Here is a 19,082-nt window from a genome sequence, read left to right as displayed (position 1 = left end):
GTTTAGACCTGGTTTAGTCCTGGTTTAGTCCTGGTTTAGTCCTGGTTTAGTCCTGGTTTAGTCCTGGTTTAGACCTGGTTTAGACCTTGTTTAGTCCTGGTTTAGGCCTGGTTTAGACCTGGTTTAGTCCATGTTTAGACCTGGTTTAGTCCTGGTTTAGTCCATGTTTAGACCTGGTTTAGACCTGGTTTAGTCCTGGTTTAGTACTGGTTTAGACCTGGTTTAGACCTGGTTTAGTCCTGGTTTAAACCTGGTTTAGTCCTGGTTTAGTCCTGGTTTAGTCCTGGTTTAGACCTGGTTTAGTCCTGGTTTAGTCCATGTTTAGACCTGGTTTAGTCCTGGTTTAGTCCTTGTTTAGTCCTGGTTTAATCCTGGTTTAGGCCTAGTTTAGGCCTGGTTTAGACCTGGTTTAGACCTGGTTTAGTCCTGGTTTAGACCTGGTTTGGACCTGGTTTAGTCCTTGTTTGGACCTGGTTTAGTCCTGGTTTAGACCTGGTTTAGTCCTGGTTTTGACCTGGTTTAGTCCTGGTTTAGACCTGGTTTAGACCTGGTTTAGTCCATGTTTAGGCCTGGTTTAGTCCATGTTTAGGCCTGGTTTAGTCCTTGTTCAGACCTGGTTTAGTCCTGGTTTAGACCTGGTTTAGTCCATGTTTAGGCCTGGTTTAGTCCATGTTTAGGCCTGGTTTAGACCCGGTTTAGACCTGGTTTAGACCCGGTTTGGATCTGGTTTAGTCCAGGTTTAGACCTGGTTTAGACCTGGTTAAGACCTGGTTTAGACCTGGTTTAGTCCTGGTTTAGTACTGGTTTAGACCTGGTTTAGACCTGGTTTAGTTCTGGTTTAGACCTGGTTTAGACCTGGTTTAGTCCTGGTTTAGTCCTGGTTTAGTCCTGGTTTAGTCCTGGTTTAGACCTGGTTTAGTCCTGGTTTAGTCCTGGTTTAGTCCATGTTTAGTCCATGTTTAGACCTGGTTTAGACCTGGTTTAGTCCTGGTTTAGTCCTGGTTTAGTCCTTGTTTAGTCCTGGTTTAATCCTGGTTTAGGCCTAGTTTAGGCCTAGTTTAGTCCTGGTTTAGACCTGGTTTAGTCCTGGTTTAGTCCATGTTTAGTCCATGTTTAGACCTGGTTTAGACCTGGTTTAGTCCTGGTTTAGTCCTTGTTTAGTCCTGGTTTAATCCTGGTTTAGGCCTAGTTTAGGCCTAGTTTAGTCCTGGTTTAGACCTGGTTTAGACCTGGTTTAGTCCTGGTTTAGACCCGGTTTGGACCTGGTTAAGTCCAGGTTTAGACCTGGTTAAGTCCTGGTTTAGACCTGGTTTAGTCCTGGTTTAGTCCTGGTTTAGACCTGGTTTGGACCTGGTTTAGACCTGGTTTAGTCCTGGTTTAGTCCAGGTTTAGACCTGGTTTAGTCCTTGTTTAGACCTGGTTTAGTCCTGGTTTAGACCTGGTTTAGACCTGGTTTAGTCCTGGTTTAGACTTGGTTTAGACCTGGTTTGGACCTGGTTTAGTCCTGGTTTAGTCCTGGTTTAGACCTGGTTTAGTCCTGGTTTAGACCTGGTTTGGACCTGGTTAAGACCTGGTTTAGTCCTGGTTTAGACCTGGTTTAGTCCAGGTTTAGTCCTGGTTTAGTCCTGGTTTAGTCCTGGTTTAAACCTGGTTTAGTCCAGGTTTAGTCCTGGTTTAGTCCTGGTTTAGTCCTGGTTTAAACCTGGTTTAGTCCTGGTTTAGAACTGGTTTAGACCTGGTTTAGACCTGGTTTAGTCCTGGTTTAGACCTGGTTTAGACCTGGTTTAGTCCTGGTTTAGACCTGTTTTAGACCTGGTTTAGACCTGGTTTAGACCTGGTTTAGTCCATGTTTAGTCCATGTTTAGTCCATGTTTAGACCTAGTTTAGACCTGGTTTAGTCCATGTTTAGTCCATGTTTAGTCCATGTTTAGACCTAGTTTAGACCTGGTTTAGTCCTGGTTTAGTCCTTGTTTAGTCCTGGTTTAATCCTGGTTTAGGCCTAGTTTAGGCCTAGTTTAGTCCTGGTTTAGACCTGGTTTAGACCTGGTTTAGTCCTGGTTTAGACCTGGTTTAGACCTGGTTTAGTCCTGGTTTAGACCTGGTTTGGACCTGGTTTAGTCCTTGTTTGGACCTGGTTTAATCCTGGTTTAGATCTGGTTTAGTCCTGGTTTAGACCTGGTTTAGACCTGGTTTAGTCCATGTTTAGGCCTGGTTTAGTCTATGTTTAGGCCTGGTTTAGACCTGGTTTAGACCTGGTTTAAACCTGGTTTAGACCTGGTTTAGTCCTGGTTTAGTCCTGGTTTAGTCCTGGTTTAGACCTGGTTTGGACCTGGTTTAGACCTGGTTTAGTCCTGGTTTAGACCTGGTTTAGACCTGGTTTAGTCCAGGTTTAGACCTGGTTTAGTCCTGGTTTAGTCCTGGTTTAAACCTGGTTTAGTCCTGGTTTAGACCTGTTTTAGTCCTGGTTTAGACCTGGTTTAGACCTGGTTTAGACCTGGTTTAGACCTGGTTTAGTCCAGGTTTAGACCTGGTTTAGTCCTGGTTTAGACCTGGTTTGGACCTGGTTTAGTCCAGGTTTAGACCTGGTTTAGTCCAGGTTTAGACCTGGTTTAATCCTGGTTTAGGCCTAGTTTAGTCCTGGTTTAGACCTGGTTTAGTCCTGGTTTAGACCTAGTTTAGTCCTGGTTTAGACCTGGTTTAGACCTGGTTTAGTCCTGGTTTAGACCTGGTTTAGTCCTGGTTTAGACCTGGTTTGGACCTGGTTTAGTCCTTGTTTGGACCTGGTTTAGTCCTGGTTTAGACCTGGTTTAGACCTGGTTTAGTCCTGGTTTAGACCTGGTTTAGACCTGGTTTAGTCCAGGTTAAGTCCATGTTTAGGCCTGGTTTAGACCTGGTTTAGACCTGGTTTAGACCTGGTTTAGTCCTGGTTTAGACCCGGTTTAGTCCCGGTTTAGACCCGGTTTAGTCCAGGTTTAGACCTGGTTTAGACCTGGTTAAGACCTGGTTTAGACCTGGTTTAGTCCTGGTTTAGACCTGGTTTGGACCTGGTTTAGACCTTGTTTAGTCCTGGTTTAGTCCTGGTTTAGACCTGGTTTAGTCCAGGTTTAGACCTGGTTTAGTCCTGGTTTAAACCTGGTTTAGTCCTGGTTTAGACCTGGTTTAGACCTGGTTTAGTCCTGGTTTAGTCCTGGTTTAGACCTGGTTTAGACCTGGTTTAGTCCTGGTTTAGACCTGGTTTAGACCTGGTTTAGACCTGGTTTAGTCCAGGTTTAGACCTGGTTTAGTCCTGGTTTAGACCTGGTTTAGACCTGGTTTAGACCTGGTTTAGTCCAGGTTTAGACCTGGTTTAATCCTGGTTTAGGCCTAGTTTAGACCTGGTTTAGTCCTGGTTTAGACCTGGTTTAGTCCTTGTTTAGACCTGGTTTAGTCCTGGTTTAGTCCTGGTTTAGTCCTGGTTTAGACATGGTTTAGTCCTGGTTTAGTCCTGGTTTAGACCTGGTTTAGTCCTGGTTTAGTCCTGGTTTAGACCTGGTTTAGTCCATGTTTAGTCCTGGTTTAGTCCTGGTTTAGACCTGGTTTAGACCTGGTTTAGTCCTGGTTTAGACCTGGTTTAGACCTGGTTTAGTCCAGGTTAAGTCCATGTTTAGGCCTGGTTTAGACCTGGTTTAGACCTGGTTTAGACCTGGTTTAGTCCTGGTTTAGACCCGGTTTAGTCCCGGTTTAGACCCGGTTTAGTCCAGGTTTAGACCTGGTTTAGACCTGGTTTAGTCCTGGTTTAGACCTGGTTTAGACCTGGTTTAGTCCTGGTTTAGACCTGGTTTAGACCTGGTTTAGACCTGGTTTAGTCCAGGTTTAGACCTGGTTTAGTCCTGGTTTAGACCTGGTTTAGACCTGGTTTAGACCTGGTTTAGTCCAGGTTTAGACCTGGTTTAATCCTGGTTTAGGCCTAGTTTAGACCTGGTTTAGTCCTGGTTTAGACCTGGTTTAGTCCTTGTTTAGACCTGGTTTAGTCCTGGTTTAGTCCTGGTTTAGTCCTGGTTTAGACATGGTTTAGTCCTGGTTTAGTCCTGGTTTAGACCTGGTTTAGTCCTGGTTTAGTCCTGGTTTAGACCTGGTTTAGTCCATGTTTAGTCCTGGTTTAGTCCTGGTTTAGTCCATGTTTAGACCTGGTTTAGTCCTTGTTTAGTCCTGATTTAGTCCATGTTTGGACCTGGTTTAGTCCTTGTTTAGTCCTGGTTTAGTCCTGGTTTTAGTCCATGTTTAGACCTGGTTTAGACCTGGTTTAGTCCTGGTTTAGTCCTGGTTAAGACCTGGTTTAGACCTGGTTTAGTCCTGGTTTAGACCTGGTTTAGACCTGGTTTAGACCTGGTTTAGACCTGGTTTAGTCCTGGTTTAGACCTGGTTTAGTCCTGGTTTAGTCCATGTTTAGACCTGGTTTAGTCCTGGTTTAGTCCTGGTTTAGTCCTGGTTTAGTCCATGTTTAGTCCTGGTTTAGACCTGGTTTGGACCTGGTTTAGTCCTTGTTTGGACCTTGTTTAGTCCTGGTTTAGACCTGGTTCAGTCCTGGTTTAGTCCTGGTTAAGACCTGGTTTGGACCTGGTTTAGTCCTTGTTTAGACCTGGTTTAGTCCTGGTTTAGTCCTGGTTTAGACATGGTTTAGTCCTGGTTTAGTCCTGGTTTAGACCTGGTTTAGTCCTGGTTTAGTCCTGGTTTAGACCTGGTTTAGTCCATGTTTAGTCCTGGTTTAGTCCTGGTTTAGTCCATGTTTAGACCTGGTTTAGACCTGGTTTAGTCCTTGTTTAGTCCTGGTTTAGTCCTTGTTTAGTCCATGTTTAGACCTGGTTTAGTCCTGGTTTAGTCCTTGTTTAGTCCTGGTTTAGTCCTGGTTTAGACCTGGTTTAGTCCTGGTTTAGTCCTGGTTTAGACCTGGTTTAGTCCTGGTTTAGTCCTGGTTTAGTCCATGTTTCGACCTGGTTTAGTCCTGGTTTAGTCCATGTTTAGACCTGGTTTAGTCCTGGTTTAGACCTGGTTTAGTCCTGGTTTAGGCCTGGTTTAGACCTGGTTTAGTCCATGTTTAGACCTGGTTTAGACCTGGTTTAGTCCTGGTTTAGTCCTGGTTTAGTCCATGTTTCGACCTGGTTTAGTCCTGGTTTAGTCCTGGTTTAGTCCATGTTTAGACCTGATTTAGTCCTGGTTTAGTCCTGGTTTGGACCTGGTTTAGTCTTGGTTTAGACCTGGTTTAGACCTGGTTTAGACCTGATTTAGTCCTGGTTTAGACCTGGTTTAGTCCTGGTTTAGTCCATGTTTAGACCTGGTTTAGTCCTGGTTTAGTCCTTGTTTAGTCCTGGTTTAGTCCATGTTTAGTCCATGTTTAGACCTGGTTTAGTCCTGGTTTAGACCTGGTTTAGTCCTGGGTTAGTCCTGGTTTAGTCCTGGTTTAGACCTGGTTTAGTCCTGGTTTATTCCTGGTTTATTCCTGGTTTAGACCTGGTTTAGTCCTGGTTTAGTCCATGTTTAGACCTGGTTTAGTCCTGGTTTAGTCCTGGTTTAGTCCATGTTTAGTCCATGTTTAGACCTGGTTTAGTCCTGGTTTAGTCCTGGTTTAGTCCTGGTTAAGTCCTGGTTTAGACCTGGTTTAGACCTGGTTTAGTCCTGGTTTAGACCTGTTTTAGACCTGGTTTAGACCTGGTTTAGACCTGGTTTAGTCCATGTTTAGTCCATGTTTAGTCCATGTTTAGACCTAGTTTAGACCTGGTTTAGTCCTGGTTTAGTCCATGTTTAGTCCATGTTTAGACCTAGTTTAGACCTGGTTTAGTCCTGGTTTAGTCCTTGTTTAGTCCTGGTTTAATCCTGGTTTAGGCCTAGTTTAGGCCTAGTTTAGTCCTGGTTTAGACCTGGTTTAGACCTGGTTTAGTCCTGGTTTAGACCTGGTTTAGACCTGGTTTAGTCCTGGTTTAGACCTGGTTTGGACCTGGTTTAGTCCTTGTTTGGACCTGGTTTAATCCTGGTTTAGATCTGGTTTAGTCCTGGTTTAGACCTGGTTTAGACCTGGTTTAGTCCATGTTTAGGCCTGGTTTAGTCTATGTTTAGGCCTGGTTTAGACCTGGTTTAGACCTGGTTTAAACCTGGTTTAGACCTGGTTTAGTCCTGGTTTAGTCCTGGTTTAGTCCTGGTTTAGACCTGGTTTGGACCTGGTTTAGACCTGGTTTAGTCCTGGTTTAGACCTGGTTTAGACCTGGTTTAGTCCAGGTTTAGACCTGGTTTAGTCCTGGTTTAGTCCTGGTTTAAACCTGGTTTAGTCCTGGTTTAGACCTGTTTTAGTCCTGGTTTAGTCCTGGTTTAGACCTGGTTTAGACCTGGTTTAGACCTGGTTTAGACCTGGTTTAGTCCAGGTTTAGACCTGGTTTAGTCCTGGTTTAGACCTGGTTTGGACCTGGTTTAGTCCAGGTTTAGACCTGGTTTAGTCCAGGTTTAGACCTGGTTTAATCCTGGTTTAGGCCTAGTTTAGTCCTGGTTTAGACCTGGTTTAGTCCTGGTTTAGACCTAGTTTAGTCCTGGTTTAGACCTGGTTTAGACCTGGTTTAGTCCTGGTTTAGACCTGGTTTAGTCCTGGTTTAGACCTGGTTTGGACCTGGTTTAGTCCTTGTTTGGACCTGGTTTAGTCCTGGTTTAGACCTGGTTTAGACCTGGTTTAGTCCTGGTTTAGACCTGGTTTAGACCTGGTTTAGTCCAGGTTAAGTCCATGTTTAGGCCTGGTTTAGACCTGGTTTAGACCTGGTTTAGACCTGGTTTAGTCCTGGTTTAGACCCGGTTTAGTCCCGGTTTAGACCCGGTTTAGTCCAGGTTTAGACCTGGTTTAGACCTGGTTAAGACCTGGTTTAGACCTGGTTTAGTCCTGGTTTAGACCTGGTTTGGACCTGGTTTAGACCTTGTTTAGTCCTGGTTTAGTCCTGGTTTAGACCTGGTTTAGTCCAGGTTTAGACCTGGTTTAGTCCTGGTTTAAACCTGGTTTAGTCCTGGTTTAGACCTGGTTTAGACCTGGTTTAGTCCTGGTTTAGTCCTGGTTTAGACCTGGTTTAGACCTGGTTTAGTCCTGGTTTAGACCTGGTTTAGACCTGGTTTAGACCTGGTTTAGTCCAGGTTTAGACCTGGTTTAGTCCTGGTTTAGACCTGGTTTAGACCTGGTTTAGACCTGGTTTAGTCCAGGTTTAGACCTGGTTTAATCCTGGTTTAGGCCTAGTTTAGACCTGGTTTAGTCCTGGTTTAGACCTGGTTTAGTCCTTGTTTAGACCTGGTTTAGTCCTGGTTTAGTCCTGGTTTAGACATGGTTTAGTCCTGGTTTAGTCCTGGTTTAGACCTGGTTTAGTCCTGGTTTAGTCCTGGTTTAGACCTGGTTTAGTCCATGTTTAGTCCTGGTTTAGTCCTGGTTTAGTCCATGTTTAGACCTGGTTTAGTCCTTGTTTAGTCCTGATTTAGTCCATGTTTGGACCTGGTTTAGTCCTTGTTTAGTCCTGGTTTAGTCCTGGTTTTAGTCCATGTTTAGACCTGGTTTAGACCTGGTTTAGTCCTGGTTTAGGCCTGGTTTAGACCTGGTTTAGTCCATGTTTAGACCTGGTTTAGACCTGGTTTAGTCCTGGTTTAGTCCTGGTTAAGACCTGGTTTAGACCTGGTTTAGTCCTGGTTTAGACCTGGTTTAGACCTGGTTTAGACCTGGTTTAGACCTGGTTTAGTCCTGGTTTAGACCTGGTTTAGTCCTGGTTTAGTCCATGTTTAGACCTGGTTTAGTCCTGGTTTAGTCCTGGTTTAGTCCTGGTTTAGTCCATGTTTAGTCCTGGTTTAGACCTGGTTTGGACCTGGTTTAGTCCTTGTTTGGACCTTGTTTAGTCCTGGTTTAGACCTGGTTCAGTCCTGGTTTAGTCCTGGTTAAGACCTGGTTTGGACCTGGTTTAGTCCTTGTTTAGACCTGGTTTAGTCCTGGTTTAGTCCTGGTTTAGACATGGTTTAGTCCTGGTTTAGTCCTGGTTTAGACCTGGTTTAGTCCTGGTTTAGTCCTGGTTTAGACCTGGTTTAGTCCATGTTTAGTCCTGGTTTAGTCCTGGTTTAGTCCATGTTTAGACCTGGTTTAGACCTGGTTTAGTCCTTGTTTAGTCCTGGTTTAGTCCTTGTTTAGACCTGGTTTAGTCCTGGTTTAGTCCTTGTTTAGTCCTGGTTTAGTCCTGGTTTAGACCTGGTTTAGTCCTGGTTTAGTCCTGGTTTAGACCTGGTTTAGTCCTGGTTTAGTCCTGGTTTAGTCCATGTTTCGACCTGGTTTAGTCCTGGTTTAGTCCTGGTTTAGTCCATGTTTAGACCTGGTTTAGTCCTGGTTTAGACCTGGTTTAGTCCTGGTTTAGGCCTGGTTTAGACCTGGTTTAGTCCATGTTTAGACCTGGTTTAGACCTGGTTTAGTCCTGGTTTAGTCCTGGTTTAGTCCATGTTTCGACCTGGTTTAGTCCTGGTTTAGTCCTGGTTTAGTCCATGTTTAGACCTGATTTAGTCCTGGTTTAGTCCTGGTTTGGACCTGGTTTAGTCTTGGTTTAGACCTGGTTTAGACCTGGTTTAGACCTGATTTAGTCCTGGTTTAGACCTGGTTTAGTCCTGGTTTAGACCTGGTTTAGTCCTGGGTTAGTCCTGGTTTAGTCCTGGTTTAGACCTGGTTTAGTCCTGGTTTATTCCTGGTTTATTCCTGGTTTAGACCTGGTTTAGTCCTGGTTTAGTCCATGTTTAGACCTGGTTTAGTCCTGGTTTAGTCCTGGTTTAGTCCATGTTTAGTCCATGTTTAGACCTGGTTTAGTCCTGGTTTAGTCCTGGTTTAGTCCTTGTTTAGTCCTGGTTTAATCCTGGTTTAGGCCTAGTTTAGTCCTGGTTTAGTCCTTGTTTAGTCCTGGTTTAGACCCGGTTTAGACCTGGTTTAGACCTGGTTTAGTCCAGGTTTAGACCTGTTTTAGACCTGGTTAAGACCTGGTTTAGACCTGGTTTAGTCCTGGTTTAGACCTGGTTTGGACCTGGTTTAGACCTGGTTTAGTCCTGGTTTAGTCCTGGTTTAGACCTGGTTTAGTCCAGGTTTAGACCTGGTTTAGTCCTGGTTTAGTCCTGGTTTAATCCTGGTTTAGACCTGGTTTAGACCTGGTTTAGACCTGGTTTAGTCCAGGTTTAGACCTGGTTTAGTCCTGGTTTAGACCTGGTTTAGACCTGGTTTAGACCTGGTTAAGTCCAGGTTTAGACCTGGTTTAGTCCAGGTTTAGACCTGGTTTAATCCTGGTTTAGGCCTAGTTTAGTCCTGGTTTAGACCTGGTTTAGTCCTTGTTTAGTCCTGGTTTAGTCCTGGTTTAGTCCATGTTTAGACCTGGTTTAGTCCTGGTTTAGTCCTGGTTTAGACCTGGTTTAGACCTGGTTTAGTCCTGGTTTAGTCCTGGTTTAGTCCATGTTTAGACCTGGTTTAGTCCTGGTTTAGACCTGGTTTAGTCCATGTTTAGACCTGGTTTAGACCTGGTTTAGTCCTGGTTTAGTCCATGTTTAGACCTGGTTTAGTCCTGGTTTAGACCTGGTTTAGTCCTGGTTTAGTCCTGGTTTAGACCTGGTTTAGTCCATGTTTAGACCTGGTTTAGACCTGGTTTAGTCCTGGTTTAGTCCATGTTTAGACCTGGTTTAGACCTGATTTAGTCCTGGTTTAGTCCTGGTTTAGACCTGGTTTAGACCTGGTTTATTCCTGGTTTAGACCTGGTTTAGTCCTGGTTTAGACCTGGTTTAGTCCTGGTTTAGTCCATGTTTAGACCTGGTTTAGTCCTGGTTTAGTCCTGGTTTAGTCCATGTTTAGACCTGGTTTAGTCCTGGTTTAGTCCATGTTTAGTCCATGTTTAGACCTGGTTTAGACCTGATTTAGTCCTGGTTTAGTCCTGGTTTAGACCTGGTTTATTCCTGGTTTAGACCTGGTTTAGACCTGGTTTAGACCTGGTTTAGACCTGGTTTAGTCCTGGTTTAGTCCTGGTTTAGACCTGGTTTAGACCTGGTTTAGTCCTGGTTTAGACCTGGTTTGGACCTGGTTTAGTCCAGGTTTAGACCTGGTTTAGTCCTGGTTTAGACCTGGTTTAGTCCTGGTTTAGACCTGGTTTAGACCTGGTTTAGTCCAGGTTTAGACCTGGTTTAATCCTTGTTTAGGCCTAGTTTAGTCCTGGTTTAGACCTGGTTTAGTCCTGGTTTAGTCCTGGTTTAGACCTGGTTTAGACCTGGTTTAGTCCTGGTTTAGACCAGGTTTAGACCTGGTTTAGTCCTGGTTTAAACCTGGTTTAGTCCTGGTTTAGACCTGGTTTAGACCTGGTTTAGTCCTGGTTTAGTCCTGGTTTAGACCTGGTTTAGTCCTGGTTTAGTCCTGGTTTAGACCTGGTTTAGACCTGGTTTAGACCTGGTTTAGTCCAGGTTTAGACCTGGTTTAGTCCTGGTTTAGACCTGGTTTAGACCTGGTTTAGACCTGGTTAAGTCCAGGTTTAGACCTGGTTTAGACCTGGTTTAGTCCTGGTTTAGTCCAGGTTTAGACCTGGTTTAGTCCTGGTTTAGACCTGGTTTAGACCTGGTTTAGACCTGGTTAAGTCCAGGTTTAGACCTGGTTTAGTCCAGGTTTAAACCTGGTTTAATCCTGGTTTAGGCCTAGTTTAGACCTGGTTTAGACCTGGTTTAGACCTGGTTTAGACCTGGTTTAGTCCAGGTTTAGACCTGGTTTAGTCCATGTTTAGGCCTGGTTTAGTCTATGTTTAGGCCTGGTTTAGACCTGGTTTACACCTGGTTAAGACCTGGTTTAGTCCTGGTTTAGTCCTGGTTTGGACCTGGTTTAGACCTGGTTTAGTCCTGGTTTAGACCTGGTTTAGACCTGGTTTAGTCCAGGTTTAGACCTGGTTTAGTCCTGGTTTAGTCCTGGTTTAAACCTGGTTTAGTCCTGGTTTAGACCTGTTTTAGTCCTGGTTTAGTCCTGGTTTAGACCTGGTTTAGACCTGGTTTAGACCTGGTTTAGACCTGGTTTAGTCCAGGTTTAGACCTGGTTTAGTCCTGGTTTAGACCTGGTTTGGACCTGGTTTAGTCCAGGTTTAGACCTGGTTTAGTCCAGGTTTAGACCTGGTTTAATCCTGGTTTAGGCCTAGTTTAGTCCTGGTTTAGACCTGGTTTAGTCCTGGTTTAGACCTAGTTTAGTCCTGGTTTAGACCTGGTTTAGACCTGGTTTAGTCCTGGTTTAGACCTGGTTTAGTCCTGGTTTAGACCTGGTTTGGACCTGGTTTAGTCCTGGTTTAGTCCTGGTTTAGACCTGGTTTAGTCCTGGTTTAGACCTGGTTTAGACCTGGTTTAGTCCATGTTTAGTCCAGGTTAAGTCCATGTTTAGGCCTAGTTTAGACCTGGTTTAGACCTGGTTTAGACCTGGTTTAGACCTGGTTTAGTCCAGGTTTAGACCTGGTTTAGTCCTGGTTTAGACCTGGTTTAGACCTGGTTTAGACCTGGTTAAGTCCAGGTTTAGACCTGGTTTAATCCTGGTTTAGGCCTAGTTTAGTCCTGGTTTAGACCTGGTTTAGACCTGGTTTAGTCCTGGTTTAGTCCTGGTTTAGACCTGGTTTAGTCCATGTTTGGTCCTGGTTTAGAGCCTCTCCTCTCCTGCAGCGCCCTCTGGTGGCCTGGAAGAGGTGCTGCTCCGCTCGTGTCTCGCTCGGCTCCTCGTTCTTCACTGCTGCGGCTCGTCTCAGCTGCTCTTGACCCTTCACTTCCTGGAGACGTCCTTCGCAGCTGGCCACGCCCTCTCGCTGCTGCTCATCGACAGCATCTCTGCCTTCTATTGGCTGGACCGAGTGGAGGGCGGGGTCAGCTACGCCAAGCAGGAAGAGATGCTGAACAAGTGCTCGGAGCTGCTCGGGCGACTGCTCAGGTTTGTGATGGAGTTAACATTGTTTTGCCTTCGGCTCAGGCCACGCCTTCGGCTCAGGCCACGCCTTCGGCTCAGGCCACGCCTTCGGCTCAGGCCACGCCTTCGGCTCAGGCCACGCCTTCGGCTCAGGATGCAAATGTCCGACATTCTGTGTTTTCTTTTTTCAGGGATTACAAGATCACTGTATTTGCCACCTGCCATTCCATTCGGCACAACAGCCGCTCTGCATCCTCCTCTTCCTCTGCATCCTCCTCTTCCTCTGCATCCTCCTCTTCCTCTGCATCCTCCTCTTCCTCTGCATCCTCCTCTTCCTCTGCATCCTCCTCTTCCTCTGCATCCTCCTCTTCCTCCTCTTCCTCTGCATCCTTGGACCAGGACAAACCCTACCTGTGTCGGGCGTGGCAGAGGCTCGTGTCACACCGTTTGACTTGCTCCAAAAGTGAGACGGCTCCACCCACTGCGGCTCCTCCCACTGCGGCTCCTCCCACTGCGGCTCCTCCCACTGCGGCTCCTCCCACTGCGGCTCCTCCCTTGACGACAGGACAGCGACAGGTGCGAGGGAGAACCACGCGATTCACCGTCCACTGCTCGTCCAGGAACAAGGGGATCAGAACCAGCAACTTCACCGTGACAGACCGAGGAGTGGAGTTCATCACTCGACTGGACCGGGACTGAACCTGGACTGGACCTGGACTGGACCGGGACTGGACCGGGACTGGACCTGGACTGGACCTGGACTGGACCGGGACTGGACCGGGACTGGACCTGGACTGAACCTGGACTGAACCTGGACTGGACCGGGACTGGACCTGGACTGGACCGGGACTGGACCTGGACTGGACCTGGACTGGACCGGGACTGGACCTGGACTGGACCTGGACTGGACCTGGACTGGACAGGGACTGGACCGGGACTGGACCTGGACTGGACCTGGACTGGACCTGGACTGGACCTGGACCGGACCGGGACTGGACCTGGACTGGACCTGGACTGGACCTGGACTGGACCGGGACTGGACCTGGACTGAACCTGGACTGAACCTGGACTGGACCGGGACTGAACCTGGACTGGACCTGGACTGAACCTGGACTGGACCTGGACTGGACCTGGACTGGACCGGGACTGGACCGGGACTGGACCTGGACTGAACCTGGACTGAACCTGGACTGGACCGGGACTGGACCTGGACTGGACCGGGACTGAACCTGGACTGGACCTGGACTGGACCGGGACTGGACCTGGACTGGACCTGGACTGGACCGGGACTGGACCTGGACTGGACCTGGACTGGACCTGGACTGGACCTGGACTGGACCTGGACTGGACCTGGACTGGACAGGGACTGGACCGGGACTGGACCTGGACTGGACCTGGACTGGACCTGGACTGGACCTGGACCGGACCGGGACTGGACCTGGACTGGACCTGGACTGGACCTGGACTGGACCGGGACTGGACCTGGACTGAACCTGGACTGAACCTGGACTGGACCGGGACTGAACCTGGACTGGACCTGGACTGAACCTGGACTGGACCTGGACTGAACCTGGACTGGACCTGGACTGAACCTGGACTGGACCTGGACTGGACCTGGACTGGACCGGGACTGGACCTGGACTGAACCTGGACTGAACCTGGACTGGACCTGGACTGGACCGGGACTGGACCGGGACTGGACCTGGACTGGACCGGGACTGAACCTGGACTGGACCTGGACTGAACCTGGACTGGACCTGGACTGGACCTGGACTGGACCGGGACTGGACAGGGACTGGACAGGGACTGGACAGGGACCATGTCAGGACAAAACCTGGTCTTAATTGGCCCTAAATCCTAAAATAATCAGGGCTTAAAAGTGTTTTAGTTGATAAAAGTCTGTATTATTCCTTCTGTTGTTGTTGTTGTTGTTGTTGTTGATCTATGTGCTCATAAAAATCAAATGTAAATAGTAAAAACCTCTGTTAAAGGTGTTTGTAGCTCTTTAGTGACCTCTGGTCTCTGGTGACCTCTGGTCTCTGGTGACCTCTGGTCTCTGGTGACCTCTGGTGACCTCTGGTCTCTGGTGACCTCTGGTCTCTGGTGACCTCTGGTGACCTCTGGTCTCTGGTGACCTCTGGTCTCTGGTGACCTCTGGTGACCTCTGGTCTCTGGTGACCTCTGGTCTCTGGTGACCTCTGGTGGTCTCTGGTGACCTCTGGTCTCTGGTGACCTCTGGTAACCTCTGTTTTCTGGTGACCTCTGGTCTCTGGTGACCTCTGGTGACCTCTGGTCTCTGGTGACCTCTGGTGACCTCTGGTCTCTGGTGACCTCTGGTGACCTCTGGTGACCTCTGTTCTCTGGTGACCTCTGGTGACCTCTGTTCTCTGGTGACCTCTGGTAACCTCTGGTCTCTGGTGACCTCTGGTCTCTGGTGACCTCTGGTGACCTCTGTTCTCTGGTGACCTCTGGTAACCTCTGTTCTCTGGTGACCTCTGGTCTCTGGTGACCTCTGGTCTCTGGTGACCTCTGTTCTCTGGTGACCTCTGGTAACCTCTGTTCTCTGGTGACCTCTGGTCTCTGGTGACCTCTGGTCTCTGGTGACCTCTGGTGGTGTAAGTGCCTTCTCAAACCTCAGTCAAATGATCAAGATGAAGAGGTGAACACATGAACACATGAACACAGGTGAACACAGGTGAAGACAGGTGAACACATGAACACATGAACACATGAACACAGGTGAAGACAGGTGAAGACAGGTGAACACATGAACACATGAACACAGGTGAACACAGGTGAAGACAGGTGAACACATGAACACATGAACACAGGTGAAGACAGGTGAAGACAGGTGAACACATGAACACATGAACACAGGTGAACACAGGTGAAGACAGGTGAAGACAGGTGAACACATGAACACAGGTGAACACAGGTGAAGACAGGTGAAGACGGGTGAACACATGAACACAGGTGAACACATGAACACAGGTGAAGACAGGTGAACACATGAACACAGGTGAACACATGAACACAGGTGAAGACAGGTGAAGACATGAACACAGGTGAACACATGAACACAGGTGAAGACAGGTGAAGACGGGTGAACACATGAACACAGGTGAAGACAGGTGAACACATGAACACAGGTGAACACATGAACACAGGTGAAGACAGGTGAAGACGGGTGAACACATGAACACAGGTGAACACATGAACACAGGTGAACACATGAACACAGGTGAACACATGAACACAGGTGAAGACAGGTGAAGACGGGTGAACACATGAACACAGGTGAAGACAGGTGAACACATGAACACAGGTGAACACATGAACACAGGTGAAGACAGGTGAAGACGGGTGAACACATGAACACAGGTGAAGACAGGTGAACACATGAACACAGGTGAACACATGAACACAGGTGAAGACAGGTGAAGACGGGTGAACACATGAACACAGGTGAAGACAGGTGAACACATGAACACAGGTGAACACATGAACACAGGTGAAGACAGGTGAAGACAGGTGAACACATGAACACAGGTGAACACATGAACACAGGTGAAGACAGGTGAACACATGAACACAGGTGAAGACAGATGAACACATGAACACAGGTGAACACATGAAGACAGGTGAACACATGAACACAGGTGAACACAGGTGAACACAGGTGAAGACAGGTGAACACATGAAGACAGGTGAACACATGAACACAGGTGAAGACAGGTGAAGACAGGTGAAGACAGGTGAACACATGAACACAGGTGAAGACAGGTGAACACAGGTGAAGACAGGTGAACACATGAACACAGGTGAACACAGGTGAAGACAGGTGAACACATGAACACAGGTGAAGACAGGTGAAGACAGGTGAACACATGAACACAGGTGAAGACAGGTGAAGACAGGTGAACACATGAATACAGGTGAACACAGGTGAAGACAGGTGAACACATGAACACAGGTGAACACAGGTGAAGACAGGTGAACACATGAACACAGGTGAAGACAGGTGAACACATGAACACAGGTGAAGACAGGTGAACACATGAACACAGGTGAACACATGAACACAGGTGAAGACAGGTGAAGACAGGTGAACACATGAACACAGGCGAAGACATGAACACAGGTGAAGACAGGTGAACACATGAACACAGGTGAAGACAGGTGAATACATGAACACAGGTGAAGACAGGTGAAGACATGTGAACACATGAACACAGTTGAAGACAGGTGAACACAGGTGAACACAGGTGAACACAGGTGAACACATGAACACATGAACACAGGTGAACACAGGTGAACACATGAACACAGGTGAACACAGGTGAACACAGGTGAACACAGGTGAATACATGAACACAGGTTAACACAGGTGAACACAGGTGAACACATGAACACAGGTTAACACAGGTGAACACAGGTGAACACATGAACACAGGTGAAGACAGGTGAACACAGGTGAATACATGAACACAGGTGAACACATGAACACAGGTGAACACATGAACACATGAACACAGGTGAAGACAGGTGAAGACAGGTGAACACATGAACACAGGTGAAGACAGGTGAAGACAGGTGAACACATGAACACAAGTGAAGACAGGTGAAGACAGGTGAACACAGGTGAACACAGGTGAACACATGAACACAGGTGAACACAGGTGAACACATGAACACAGGTGAACACATGAACACAGGTGAAGACAGGTGAAGACAGGTGAACACAGGTGAACACAGGTGAAGACAGGTGAAGACAGGTGAACACATGAACACAGGTGAACACATGAACACAGGTGAACACAGGTGAAGACAGGTGAAGACAGGTGAACACATGAAAACAGGTGAAGACAGGTGAAGACAGGTGAACACATGAACACAGGTGAACACATGAACACATGAACACAGGTGAAGACAGGTGAACACATGAACACAGGTGAACACAGGTGAAGACAGGTGAACACATGAACACAGGTGAACACAGGTGAAGACAGGTGAAGACAGGTGAACACATGAACACAGGTGAAGACAGGTGAACACATGAACACAGGTGAACACAGGTGAAGACAGGTGAACACATGAACACAGGTGAAGACAGGTGAACACATGAACACAGGTGAAGACAGGTGAACACATGAACACAGGTGAAGACAGGTGAACACAGGTGAAGACAGGTGAACACATGAACACAGGTGAAGACATGAACACAGGTGAAGACAGGTGAAGACAGGTGAACACATGAACACAAGTGAAGACAGGTGAAGACAGGTGAACACAGGTGAACACAGGTGAACACATGAACACAGGTGAAGACAGGTGAACACATGAACACAGGTGAACACATGAACACAGGTGAACACAGGTGAAGACAGGTGAAGACAGGTGAACACATGAATACAGGTGAAGACAGGTGAACACATGAACACAGGTGAACACAGGTGAAGACAGGTGAAGACAGGTGAACACATGAATACAGGTGAACACATGAACACAGGTGAAGACAGGTGAACACAGGTGAAGACAGGTGAACACATGAACACAGGTGAAGACAGGTGAACACATGAACACAGGTGAAGACAGGTGAACACATGAACACAGGTGAACACATGAACACAGGTGAAGACAGGTGAACACAGGTGAAGACAGGTGAATACATGAACACAGGTGAAGACAGGTGAAGACAGGTGAACACATGAACACAGGTGAAGACAGGTGAACACATGAACACATGAACACAGGTGAAGACAGGTGAACACATGAACACAGGTGAACACATGAACACAGGTGAACACAGGTGAAGACAGGTGAACACATGAACACAGGTGAAGACAGGTGAACACATGAACACAGGTGAACACATGAACACAGGTGAACACAGGTGAAGACAGGTGAACACATGAACACAGGTGAAGACAGGTGAACACATGAACACAGGTGAACACATGAACACATGAACACAGGTGAACACAGGTGAAGACAGGTGAACACATGAACACAGGTGAACACAGGTGAAGACAGGTGAAGACAGGTGAACACATGAACACAGGTGAAGACAGGTGAACACATGAATACAGGTGAACACAGGTGAAGACAGGTGAACACATGAACACAGGTGAACACAGGTGAAGACAGGTGAACACATGAACACAGGTGAAGACAGGTGAACACATGAACACAGGTGAAGACAGGTGAACACATGAACACAGGTGAACACATGAACACAGGTGAAGACAGGTGAAGACAGGTGAACACATGAACACAGGCGAAGACATGAACACAGGTGAAGACAGGTGAACACATGAACACAGGTGAAGACAGGTGAATACATGAACACAGGTGAAGACAGGTGAAGACATGTGAACACATGAACACAGTTGAAGACAGGTGAACACAGGTGAACACAGGTGAACACATGAACACATGAACACAGGTGAACACAGGTGAACACATGAACACAGGTGAACACAGGTGAACACAGGTGAACACATGAACACAGGTGAAGACAGGTGAACACAGGTGAACACAGGTGAATACATGAACACAGGTTAACACAGGTGAACACAGGTGAACACATGAACACAGGTTAACACAGGTGAACACAGGTGAACACATGAACACAGGTGAAGACAGGTGAACACAGGTGAATACATGAACACAGGTGAACACATGAACACAGGTGAACACATGAACACATGAACACAGGTGAAGACAGGTGAAGACAGGTGAACACATGAACACAGGTGAAGACAGGTGAAGACAGGTGAACACATGAACACAAGTGAAGACAGGTGAAGACAGGTGAACACAGGTGAACACAGGTGAACACATGAACACAGGTGAACACAGGTGAACACATGAACACAGGTGAACACATGAACACAGGTGAAGACAGGTGAAGACAGGTGAACACAGGTGAACACAGGTGAAGACAGGTGAAGACAGGTGAACACATGAACACAGGTGAACACATGAACACAGGTGAACACAGGTGAAGACAGGTGAAGACAGGTGAACACATGAAAACAGGTGAAGACAGGTGAACACATGAACACAGGTGAACACATGAACACATGAACACAGGTGAAGACAGGTGAACACATGAACACAGGTGAACACAGGTGAAGACAGGTGAACACATGAACACATGAACACA

General features: G+C 47.1%; 1 protein-coding gene across 1 annotated transcript; it reads left to right on the top strand.

Annotated features, from left to right (window-relative positions):
- Positions 1 to 11,676: 11,676 nt before the first annotated feature.
- Positions 11,677 to 13,651, top strand: LOC140346167 (DNA repair protein XRCC2-like; the record flags this gene model as incomplete). The annotated part of the gene is made up of 2 exons (XM_072432338.1): positions 11,677 to 11,938; positions 12,106 to 13,651. Coding segments are annotated over 2 exons (770 nt in total), but the record flags the coding sequence as incomplete, so codon positions are not given.
- Between the last annotated feature and the right edge of the window lie 5,431 nt (positions 13,652 to 19,082).

Source organism: Eucyclogobius newberryi, unplaced genomic scaffold, assembly GCF_026437365.1.
Source record: "Eucyclogobius newberryi isolate DKJ021-1_F unplaced genomic scaffold, fEucNew1.0.hap1 SCAF_584, whole genome shotgun sequence".
NCBI lineage: Eukaryota > Metazoa > Chordata > Actinopteri > Gobiiformes > Gobiidae > Eucyclogobius > Eucyclogobius newberryi.
This window is presented reverse-complemented; position numbering and strand designations above follow the sequence as displayed.